Below are 12,877 nucleotides of genomic sequence, written 5' to 3' on the forward strand. Positions count from 1 at the left end.
TTTCCACCATCAAAAACATGATTCAAAGACTGTTTCTACAAGATTTTTTGAAATTGTTTTGGCCAGATTCCAACCACTTTTGATCCTCGCGGACCTCGTTGAACTACTCCAAAATAAGATCACTAGGCCTGAGATTCCCACACATGGTACATGCACAAACCCAAAGACTGTTTCTACAAGATTTTTTGAAATTGTTTTGGCCAGATTCCAACCACTTTTGATCCTCGCGGACCTCGTTGAACTACTCCAAAATAAGATCACTAGGCCTGAGATTCCCACACATGGTACATGCACAAACCCAACAAGCTACTGCAAAATATGCACTACAGTCTCTTTACAAAAAAATATTACATTCTCCCAATATCCCTGGACCTCCCATGAGAGCATTAGTATAAACAAGCTCTGATAACATGTTAAAAATAACTGAAAACATTCATATATTTCATACAAAAAGTGTATGTGTTAAACATACAATTTTATTCTAGTATACAGAGTTTCTCAAATTTAACTTATTCCTAACTTAAAAATAAAAATTGAGAGAATTTTTTATTTTGAGTAAAACAAAAAAAATACAGTGACAGCAAATATTTTATTCCTAAATTTCAAAGAGCAAACAATATTTTCTTAGATTTTAGGATATTATTCAAAATAAAGATGCCGGATGCATCTATCCATTCAAACTAATTTGGCAGCATGCGTGGGTCATAAAAATAGAAAGCTAGTTTGGCAGCAAGCAACAATTCTCATCCTAAAATAGAATGTGATAGAATGTGTCTTGCACAAAGAAAGTGATAAGAATTTTAATGTCCATTATAATTGTTACTGGTTTGTTTTTTGATTGTAATATGAAATTCAGAAATTTATTTTACAGCTCAGATGTGTAATTTTCTATCTGTAATTAAACTTGAAATTCTGCTCATATCTAACTAAATAATTTTTTTAATTTATATCAATTTTATTAAAAAATTTATGATATAATGAGTTCCTCTCTCGAAATAATTCCAGTGATCTATAGCGAGTTTAGTTTTATTTTTCTCAGGCTTAAACTCTCCATTGTTGTTTCTGGGTAATGAATCTGGTACACCTGTTTATGGTCTTTGCGCGTCTCACTTCAGTCTTGGAGGAAATATTCAGTCTAGGTGGGTAAATGTTGATGTTTGGGTGATATTGTAGTGTCTTTATTCTCTATCTCAGAAGAATATACCGTCTGAAGTTCTAGACCTTGGAATATTTAGTCAACTCCAATTTCGTCAAAGTGTCTTGTCTCCTGTGTTTGGGCATTGTTACAAAGTAGTTGTGTCAAGCTTATGTATAAGGAATTTCTATTAGTTGTTTTTGGGGTCTGTCAAGTTTTTGAGATGGGGTGAGCTTAAGAATTAGGTGGATTTTGTTTTTATAGAGTGGTAGGTAGGAGAAGATTTAGTTGTTTTTGGGTTTATAGTTTAGCGTTTTGTGCCATATCTTTTTTCTAGTTTCACAGGAATAATTTTTTTAGTTTTTGTGCACAATGGTTTTTTTTTCATCTATTCTCATGTCTCTTTGGCAGTGAATGAGTTGTAGGAGGGGTGGAGAAGGCAGGGTTTGTCTTTTTTGCCTATGACTATTCCACCTTTGATGACCTCGAAAACCTTCATAGTGCTTAGACCCCTGCTTTAATTTCCTCTAACCACAACTAGAAATGGTGATTTCACCTATTTTTGTCACAAATTTTTGCATGTGTCCTTCAAGTTCGAATTCGTCAAGGCGATCCTTATCTTATCTTTGTTCTTGAGTATATAGCTTTGGCAGATATTGTTTGTTGTCTTGGCCCACTTATTTTGCATATCAATGTGGCGAAGTGGGTTTGGTTGTTGTTATGGTGTTTATGGTTCTTATTGTTGAAATAATTCCAGTACTCACCTCTTCTTTCACTTCTCTTACATGTGTAGTGTTGGCCATTTTGTGTTACTTATGGTTTACAAGAGGTTTGAGTAGTTTTATATGTTAAGCCATTGGTACATGTACGGTACGATGCTTTGTTTGAGAAGTTATTGTTATTTAGTCTGCTTTTAACTTAAAAAATATTACAAACCCTAAATTCTCAAGAGCAGGTTGTGTTCGCTTATGGTTTTACACCCCTCTAAATGCTTTTCATCTAGTTCTCATCCGGTAATGGTATTTTTCTTTTAGAAAAAAAAAAACTAATTACAATTCTTTGGAATCAACTATGCATAGCGTTTTCACTAATCTCTACCTTAATTAATTTTATATTTTGATAGTTTATATAAACTAGTTCTATATTTTAAAAATATAAATTCACCGTAATTTACTGGTAATTTTGATCACTACTGACCAGATAAATATATTTTGGCTTAGATTTCTATTTGATATCAGTGAAACTAATATTATGAGTTTATTTGTACTCCTGGAAAATCTATAAACAATAAACAATAGCGATGTAATCTTTCTTTATAATAATGAATACAAAAAGTTACAATTTAAAAATCCATTTACATACTGTTCAAAACGTAGCTGAATGAAATCTATGCACGCTTCTGAACATTTGGACTCTATTTGATTACTTTTATAGTGTGAAGAGTCATCGGTCAATGGAAATTAATCTATTTTATTACTTTTATATTTATATGGTAAAGAGTTATTGGTCAATGGAATTAGTCACTCTTTAGTTTGTCGTCATTACTTTCACTAAAATATTTGAAATAGAGTTGGAAAGTGAAATTCAAACTTACATGATATTTTTTTTTGGGTTAAAAGACATGTAGTTATTAGATTATATATTTAAATATTTTATAATCAAAAATTAAATATTTTTTCGATTGATCTTATCATTATTTTTTATTAGTTATCAGTGAATGTTTCAAATCATTTAATGTAGTTTATATGTGAGACAAAAATAAAAAAATTGATATCCTCTGACATAAATAATAGAGATACATCATGTCTAAGAAATAAACTTTATAGAAATAAAAATTACATCATTGAAAATGAACAGGTCAGAGTATCAAGATATTTAATATTTAATAAAAATATTAGAAAAAAACCAAAAGAAGCAGTTAGTTAGGGAAAATTTAAAAAAGGAAATATTATTATAAATTTAGATGGTTTTGACTCTACTTTTGAGCAGAGAAGTTCAGTATACCAGAGGGGATCTGTAAGTTTCTCTCTTCGTAATGTGTAAGTTTGTCTGTCTGTCTGTCTCTCTATTCCTTTTAAAATAAAAAATAAAAATTGTGTTCTAAAAAAAATATGATTTCCGCTATAATAAAAAAAATGAATATGTTGTAAAGTAATTAGAAGCAAAAGAAATGTGAGTAAGATGTTTAAATCTTATACTTTCCAAAAATGTTTTAACAAGATATTTAAATAAACTATTTGAAGATCTATATTAACTAACTTATGTGGATATCAACTTTATATGTATTTATATATAGAAAAAAAATTGTTAAAATAAAATATTTTAATGTTCTAGATAATAAAATATTAAATATGGGTTATCAATAAAATATTTTAATAAAAATTAATATTGACATATACTAAAAAAAATACATTAATAATAAGAAAACACTTTTTATTTGGATTTACATGTTAGGTAAATTATTTAAATGTGAATTATATATATTATATATTATTTTAAAAAAGTAAGTTTTTACGTGGTTAAAACGTTTATGGGGTCTTACACATATATTTTATTTAGCATTTAAAAATTTAACAATTATCTTCCTTAATCCAATGATAATTCAATTCTTCACCTATTCTTATCCTTCAAAGAGCAGACGTAAGCAAAATTTAGTGGCGCCCAGTCACTCTTCAAAAATAGAAAGCTAACACGTTTCATCTACTTCATGGTTTACTTTGGATTGATTGTTTGCTCCGCAATTCCCGTCACTTGACTTACACAAATAACGTGATAAGAATTTTGACGTTGAGTGATATGTCCGTCCCTTGGTCTCATAAACTTATATATAATGAGTTCCTCTCTCCGAGTAATTCTAGTGGTCTATAGTGATCGATGATTCTAGTCGTACTTGCAAAATTTCGATGCAACACCTCTCTGTCCGTCGCTTGGATTCGTGAGTATCGTAGGAATATCTCCAGTAGTGTGAATGTTTGCTGGATTGAATTAGCATTCATAAAGTTTGTGATCAACCACAGGTAGTGCAGATCGAAGAATGATTTCCATCATGTCCGGGCTCTTCTCGGTAACTTTCTTTTCTTCGAAAGATATTTTTATGTTAATTTTAGCGGAGCTTTCATTTGTTAGATATCAAAACCGTTCATGCAAATATTCTAGTTAAGTTTCACTTAATCTCAATCATTTATTGTTGTTTCAGAATATTCAAAAAAAAAAAAAATCTCTGCTCCAGGTTTTATCTTCATTTTTTACCAGAATTCGTGACTACTCTATATTGTGTTGGGAAGAGCAATATTGAATTTTCAAGAATCGAGATCACTAGTCTAGATCTATTTGCTTTAGCTAAAGTCCGCACAATCGAAGTAATATATATGGCCCTTACTTCTTGTTATCAGGGATTGTTTGGAGTTATGATTCTGATGGAGGTAATAGCCTTCCCCGCAGTGGCAGGCGGAAATGAAGTTGCAGAGATGCAATTAAGCTTTTGGAAAGAAAAGCTTCCGACCGTTCAAGTACCCGAGACAGTAGCAGCAAGCAAGTCTCCGCTTACACAAGAGGAGGTGAACACGTTCGCTAAAATTATCAAAGATGGAAACTTGCGTTACCATGCCAACCAATTCTGTAATTCTGCCAATTTATTGTGTGATGAATCTGTACCTGTGATGTCCTCACTACTAACGTCCTTTTTTCACAATGGTGACTTCGAATTATCAGAAGATATTAACCATATATTTTTTTCATCTAAGGAGTTGAGGGAAGGGGGCCAAATAACATTACCAGACATTTACAGTCCCTGGAAGGCATTTTTTCCCTCTAATCTATCACAGATAATACCTTTTGCCGCCGTAGCACTTTCAGATGTTCTCTCTTCCTTCGGCATCTCGGAGAAATCAACTACGGCGATGAACATGAACATGACTCTGATTGCTTGTGAGGCTAAGGTCGAACAAGGTGAAGTTAAGTCATGCAGCACATCGATTAAGGGCATGATAGAGTTTGTGTTGTCTAACTCGGGTTCTTCTGATAATATAGAGCTTGTTTTTCACCCTGCCTACACACCTGACTCTGGAAAGAAAGCGAGAGTAACAAAAGTTGTTGAAAGAAAATCTGCGCATTCAAAGCGGTCTCCATTGGCCTGCCACCGCTTTGTGTATCCATATGGGGTGTTCTTCTGTCATTCCATCGATGGGAGTGAGAGAGCATTTGGGATTTTTGGGAAATAAGAATTGGGATATGGGATTAGTGAATTTAGGGGTATGTTAATTTGTGGAAGAGGGGAAACAAGGGAAATATGGAATAAGGGAGTGATGAGGTGAAGGGATACTTGGTAGCAAAACAGTGAATACAAAACCGTAGTAGCAATCTCCTTTGAAAACTTTGAAGAGATAGGGTTTGTTTTCCTTTAAACATTCACCATGCTACAAACACCATCAAACAGCCATCAAATTTGGATGAAGAGCAATGAGAAAGGGTCAACCTACTTGGACAAGTGACAATCCATGCGTTTTGGGCGATTTTGGAGCAAGTAGTTGAAATTTCGGGCTTGCTCACTGTGTGCGCCACGCATCAAACCCAATGCGCCACGCCCAGTGTATGCGCCGTGCCTATGCAATTTTGAATTGGACTCTGAGGCCCAGTGCGTTGCGCCCAATGGATGCGCCGCGCCTATGCAATTTTGAACTAGAGTTTGAGGCCCAGTGTGCCGCCCCGATTGTATGTGCCGCGCCAAGTGACTTGGAGTGATTTTCACCAGGGGAAGTCATTTACATATGAAGGAAATAACATTACATGATTTTTGTACAATAAAAACAATAATACTCTGTTTTTCCTCAAAATAGAGTTTTGAGGAAAGACATTTCTTTGAGCACTTGATGATGAATTTTATTGACGCTAGAACCTCCTCATGTGTCTGCTAGTTGTTATTGGACACTTTGAAACTTTTTTTGATGAAACTCTAATGAAACCCTAGACCTAAATGACAATGAAACCCTAAAAATACTTTTGAAACCTTTAAGACAAAAAGAAGACTGTATATGCTTCTTGATGAGCAAACATGAACCAGCAGGTAAATGACATGAGGGAAACTGTAGGAAAGCCACTCCCGTTAGATGATCCATGCGCCTAATGGAATCCAGATGACTGGGTGGGACACCTAGTATGAAATGCAATAAGAGGATTTGATCTCTAACGAAGGGATGAAGATATCGACACTAACACGGACCATCCCCTGTTGTATTATATGGAGGTGCTCTCTATTTTGTAATGTTTATTGATGATTTCTCCCTTAAAGTTTGGGTCTTTATGCTTAAAAATAAAGTTGATGTATTCAATGCATTTAAAAAAATTAAAGCAATGTTAGAGAAAAGAACAAGCAAATCTATTAAATGTTTAAGAACTGACAATGGTGGTGAGTTCACTTCAATTGAATTTGAACAATACTGAAAGAATGAAGGAAGTGTTAGACACAAAATGACTATTAATACTCCTCAGAAAAATGGTGTTGCTGAACATATGAATCAGACTCTTATGGAAAGAGCCAGAAGCATGAATAGCAATGCTAACTTGCAAAAGGAGTTGTGGGCAGAAGCAGTATCCACTGTTTGTTATTTAGTTAACAGATCACCTTCAGGAGTAATTAATTATAAATTCCTAAAGAAGTTTGGACAGGTCAGTCTTGTGATGATTCACATTTAAGGATATTTGGTTGTGATGCTTATTCTCTTATTCCTAAAAATCAACGTTAAAAATTATATCCAAAATCGAAATGTTATGTCTTTGTTGGGTATGACTATGTAGTGAAAGGATACAGGTTGTGGGATCCTACATTGCGGAAGATAGTCATTAGTAGAGATGTAACATTTCATGAATCTTCTCTTTTAAAATCAAATGTTGAAAGAATTGAACAGGAACAGGTATCGCCAAATTAACAAGTTTAGTTGGAGGCTAGACCTTTTGGTGACAGTCAAAAGGAAGGAGAGACTTTTGGAGAAAAAGGTGTTGAAGATACAAAGGAAGTTGTTGAAGTTTCTGAACCAATTCAGCAACCAGTCACTCTAAGAAGGTCTACAATGGAAAGAAAAACTCCCAAAAGGTATGAAGATTCTGCTTCATCCTTTGCTTTGATTATTGAAGTTGGGAAACCTTCTTGTTATCAGGAAGTAGTAGATGATACAGATAGCGAAAAATGGAAAATGGGTATGAAAGAAGAAATGGATTCCTTAGCCAAGAACAATACCTGGGATCCTATAGAACTTCCTGAAGGGAGAAGTGTTGTTGGATGCAAGTGGGTCTTCAAACTGTAACAAAAAGTTGATGGAAGTATCGAAAGGTATAAGGCGAGGTTGGTAGCAAAAAGGTATTCTTAGGTTGAAGGTATAGAATTTCATGAGATTTTTTCTCCAGTTGTAAAACTTGTTTCTATTCATACTGTGTTGGCACTAACTGCGCTACTTAACCTTGAGTTAGAATAGTTAGATGTTAAAACAACTTTCTACATGGCGATTTGAATGAAGAGTTATATATGGAACAGCCAGAAGGTTTTGTACAATGTCGCAGCAGAATATTAGTTTGCAAGCTTAGGAAATCATTGTATGGTCTGAGGTAGTCTCCCAGACAATGGTACAAGAAGTTTGATTCCTTCATTGTGAGCCAGAACTTTTTTAGACGTGAGTATGATCATTGTGTATACTTCAAAGTTTCAATGGCATATTCATTATCTTATTTTTGTATGTTGAAGATATTCTTATTGCAAGCAAAAGCATGGAAGAGATCAATAGGTTAAAGGCTCAGCTCTCTAGGATATTTGATATGAAGGATCTTGGAGTAGCAAAACATATCTTGGGGATGGAGATACACAGAGATAGGAAAAATGGTAATATTTGGTTATCACAGTAGAAGTATGTGGAGAAAGTACTTCCAAAGATCTGTATGAACAATGTGAAACCTGTTAATGTTCCATTAGCTTCCCACTTTAAGCTTTCTTCGGTTTTGAGTCCTAGAACTGATGAAGAAAAGCAGTATATGTCTCATGTACCATATGCAAATGTTGTAGGCAACTTAATGTATGCAATGGTATCTAGAAGACCTGACATTTCACATGCAATTGGAGTTGTTAGCAGGTTCATGGAAAAATCTAGGTGAAGAACATTGGTGAGCAGTGAAATGGGTGCTTCGATATCTAAGAGGCACAAGTGACCATTGCATCATCTTTAGTGGTAGTGAAGGATCTGTCTGTGAATATGTAGACGCTGATTATGCAGGTGATTTCGGCAAAATAAGATCTACTACAGGTTATGTCTTTACTCTTGCAGGTGGAACAATTAGCTAGATGTCAAAGCTTCAAGAAACAATTGCATTGTCCACTACCAAAGCAGAATATATAGTTGTTTCAGATGCCAGTAAAGAAGCAATCTAGTTAAAGGGTCTGCCTGATGAGATTGGAAGGATGTAGGAGAAAGTGAATGTACTTTGTGACAGTCAAAGTGATATTCACATGGCTACAAATCCTTCTTATCACAGTAGAACCAAGCACATTGATGTAAGGTATCATTTTCTAAGACATGTGATCGACGGCGGAAAAGTGTCTCTTCAAAAGGTCCATACACGAGAGAATTGTGTAGACATATTCACAAAGCCAATTACATTAGAGAAGTTGCAATTGTGTTTAGCTTCTATTGGCTTGCAAAAAAGATGATGAATGGGCATGGACAAGGGATTAGGAAAATTGTTGTCAAGGTGGAGTTTCTTGGAAGTTCGACAACTAATTATGTAAATTTGGGTAAAATGTAACAAGTTAGTTTTATACAAAATCATCGGTTATGTAACTGAGGAGGCACACATAAAACCAAATGATTGCCGGCACTATTGTATGGAGAATCCTTATTGATTAAATAGAGATTCCAATCCCTTGCCTCGTGGATGTTTCCTTGACACTCTGTTAGGGTTTTACCATGTAAATCCTGTGTTATTACTTGTGCGTTTGCATTTAGTTTTCAATTAGTTATATTCTTTTGTTAGTCAATGTATAACTAAATGTTTTTCTTCTTTACTCATTTTCCCTATTCGAACTACAGATAGGGCAATGAAAAGCACTAGAACATGGATTTTCTATACGGAGGCATTTTGAGGCACTTATTTAGGGTTTCCCATTCCACACATTTCTTAATGGCATTAATTTCTCCAAATGGTGATGACCCCATGCTTCTAAAGGATATTGATGCACAAGTGTGGGCCTTATGGTACTAATTTTTTTTTTTTGAGTTATCAAGTTTGATTGTAACCCTTTGTCTTGCAAGATGCTCAAAGTCAAACTTGTTTTAGGGATTGTAGGCTTAATTAGATGTGAAAATGAAAGGACAAACCTCATAAAACTAGAGGATCTCTTTACCTCTTTTCATCATTGTGATTGATGGCCTTAGCATTGCAACAATAATGCTACAACTCCTAATAGTCTCATATTTAATTATCAATCTAGGGTTTATAAAAACTTAAGAGGGATTGAAACTATATGTGTAGTAGGAACCATCTCTTTCCTTTTCTAATCTTCCTCTTTCCTTTTCTAATCTTCACGTAGTGTAGTTTAGATGATCAGAAATCTAGTTAAATTTCCAAGATATTTATGCTATAGGAAAGTGAAACTATAAAAAAAACTTGTAGAAATGAAATGGCACACACCTATGTAGATTGTAGGAAATGGAAAACACAATTTTGTTGAAAATAAAAGATGGAAAGTAAACCTAAAATCTATGTTGCATAAGCTAAAAACATCACTTAGGAAGCATGCAGTAAAAGCATCTAAAGGAAACTTGAAGAGATCTCTACTCTTCAAAACTCCACCCTCAACATCTGAAACATGATTTAATATTATAAGGGAACTAAATCAAGAGTTTATTTCTAAATTGAGGAAGAAAATGGGATGTTTGTTGGTTTCTAAAAGATTCCATCTTTTTCTACAAAAAAAAAGCCAACAAGCGAGAACATTTGATAAAATGCAAATCTAAGCTAAGAGAGGGGGTAAGAATGAAGGGACATGATATTATTTAGCTAGTAAAAGCATATAAGAACTAAGTCTAAGCTTTAGCATAGTGAAACTAGGTTCTTTTCACCCTATGTAATCATAATCTTGACTAGATAGTAAATAAAAACTGCAGCAATTGTAGGAACATATGAAATAAAATGAATTGAGACTTGAAAATGCAATGATAAGAAATACTACTAATCCAAGATGTTTTTAAATAGTATAAATAACCTACAAAGAAATTTATCTCATAAAACTACCTACTTGACTAATTATAAATATATTAAACTATAATTTCGAGAAATGTTGATCCAAGATAATTTCGAGTAATTCCACTGGTTTATAGTTATCGATGATTCTAGTAGTGCTTGCAAAATTTCGATGCTACGTGCAACACCTCTCTGTCCGTTGTTTGGATTTGTGAGTATCGTAGGAATAACTCCAATCTATAGCAATCTGTATTTCCAGTGGTGTGAATGTTTGCTGGCTTGAATTACTATTCATAAAGTTTGCAAGTTTTAAAGAGGTCATCAAGCACAGGGAGTGCAGATCGAAGAATGATTTCCTTCATGTCTGGGCTCTTCTCGGTAACTTTCTTTTCCTCAAAAGATATAGAGTACTTTTTATGTTAATTTTAGGGTAGCTTGAATTTGTTAAAAAATTTAATTCCAACCATCTTTAGACGTCTATTTAATTATTCTAGTTCAATCTAATTTAATTCAGTCCCACTACAATTATTTATTTCTGTCATCCATTATTATTGCTGCTCCACTTTTTATCTTCATTATGAGGATGAAATATCCCTCCAATACCAATATTTGCGTGCAGGATGATCAATCTGAGTGTGTTAAGGATCAGCATGTTGAGTGAAATAGCAGCAATGGTGCTCACTCTGAAGGAGTTTGCTGATATGTTTCCTGCATTGCACAAATCTGATGTCATGAAATATTTAGCAGAAGTTTCATTGGGATTGAGGCAGGGTCGTTTGTTTATAAAAAAAAAATCACTGTTGTCTGCCATGCAGAAGTCCTGCAACGCTCCGCGTAGCTCAACACCAACAAAGCATAGCCCCTCTACGGCTCACCATCACGCAGCTGCCAAGGGAGGCGGAAAAACAAAAAAAACTAAAACAAAATATATTTCTCTCTTCCTTCAACCCACAAGGGAACAGGCCGTCAGGGCTCTGATACCATGATAAACTTTGATAATGTCTATCCCTTCATTAATCAAATGTAATTACATATATACATGCACACACAATCTGTTGGTTGAGGGAATATCTCAAACACACACCAATCTAGGAAATAAGTAGATATAGCCAACTCTTATAGAATAGGAACTGACTCCTTACATAGAAAGAATCACAACTAGAGACAAGTAGGAATTAGATATTCCAACACTAAGGTTGAACAAGGTGAAGTTATGTCATGCAGCACATCGATTAACAACATGATAGAGTTTGTGTTTTCTAACTTGGGTTATTCTAATAATATAGAGCTTTTTTTCACCCTACTTACACACCCGACTCTGGAAAGAAAGCTAGAGTAACAAAAGTTGTTGAAAGAAAATCTGCACTTTCAAGGCAGCCTCCATTGGCCTGCCACCACTTTGTGTATCCATATGGGGTGTTCTTTTGTCATTCCATCAATCAGACATTGGCCTATACGTTGGAACTTGAGGTGTTGGAGAGCAATGGAAATATGTACAATGTCACTACTCTATGCATATATTAAACTACCCACTTAACCAAGTATAAATATATTAAACTATAATTTCCAGAAATGTTCATCCAAGAGCTAAACAATGAAAATTAAAAGCATGAAAATGATAGTATTGGAAATATAAGAGGGATTTTAATCTCCTAGGATGGGCCCATCCCAAGGATGCTCAGAGTCCTTGAGGAGGAACCAAGCTAGAAACTAAAGCGGGTAACTGCTTGCATTAACTTAGAATCTATCTCACATCATGAAATACAATGTTGTAAAAATTACTGGGAAATATTCAAAGCTTAACATTCTTTTAAATCTATTTTTTTCTTAGCCTTATGGGCTGACTCAAATCTCCTATTTATACATTAGGCGGGCGATCAACCTCCCTAAGGGAAGGGTTTCATTTTCCCCAAAATATCTTCGGAAGAAGATTTCTTGCCCCAAATATAAATCACAATAGTAGGAGGAGGCACTAAATTCCTTGAGCTAGCCGAGTTTGAGTGTTCCTACAATAGGGAGCAAGTCCTAGAATTTCTCCAATGTTATATTCTTCGGAATCTAGTCAAAATATTTATAAATCCAACAACATAAACATATTAAGGAACATAAAGCATTAAAGCCACATTGAACCCTCTAGGAACTCATTAAGCTAAAAAAATATACCATCAAGTGCAAAAAGTGGGGTCAAAACATTGTTTTATGTGCCTAGAATTGGACTTATGGACCTTATGATTTAACTATTTTGGAGGTCCATCATACACCCCTACTAGAATTATTGCTCATCCTTAAGCAACTCAACTCCCTCTCTTCTCTTCTCCTATTTATGTAGTTCTCTAACTGTTAGTTTAATATCTCAGGCTGAACATGTTGTGACTATCCTTGCTAGATAGAACTGTTCATTTTCCTCTATGGATTTCCACACTTGAGATTCCTATTCTTGACATTGATTCTCCTTTAGTCCTAGCAGTTGAGTTGGGTTAATTGTAATTCCAATACATTGAATCCCAAGCCTCGAGATGA

General features: G+C 34.4%; 1 protein-coding gene across 1 annotated transcript; it reads left to right on the top strand.

Annotated features, from left to right (window-relative positions):
* The first annotated feature begins 3,992 nt into the window (after positions 1-3,992).
* LOC149223384 (BURP domain-containing protein 6-like) lies at positions 3,993-5,355 on the top strand. Its single transcript, XM_089387897.1, has 2 exons — positions 3,993-4,199; positions 4,528-5,355. The coding sequence occupies exons 1-2, from the start codon at positions 4,170-4,172 to the stop codon at positions 5,353-5,355; spliced, it is 858 nt and encodes a 285-aa protein (XP_089244023.1). The 5' UTR covers positions 3,993-4,169.
* Positions 5,356-12,877: the final 7,522 nt, after the last annotated feature.

This window comes from Pinus tabuliformis, chromosome Q, assembly GCF_031772625.1.
Source record: "Pinus tabuliformis cultivar Carrire ecotype Pingquan chromosome Q, CPIR1, whole genome shotgun sequence".
Classification (NCBI taxonomy): Eukaryota; Viridiplantae; Streptophyta; class Pinopsida; order Pinales; family Pinaceae; genus Pinus; species Pinus tabuliformis.

Bases quoted from the DNA above. Each gene is read 5' to 3' on its own strand.
- LOC149223384 (XM_089387897.1), top strand. From the start codon at position 4,170: ATGATTTCCATCATGTCCGGGCTCTTCTCG. The intron at 4,200-4,527 runs GTAACTTTCTTT...TCTTGTTATCAG, and splicing joins TCATGTCCGGGCTCTTCTCG to GGATTGTTTGGAGTTATGAT.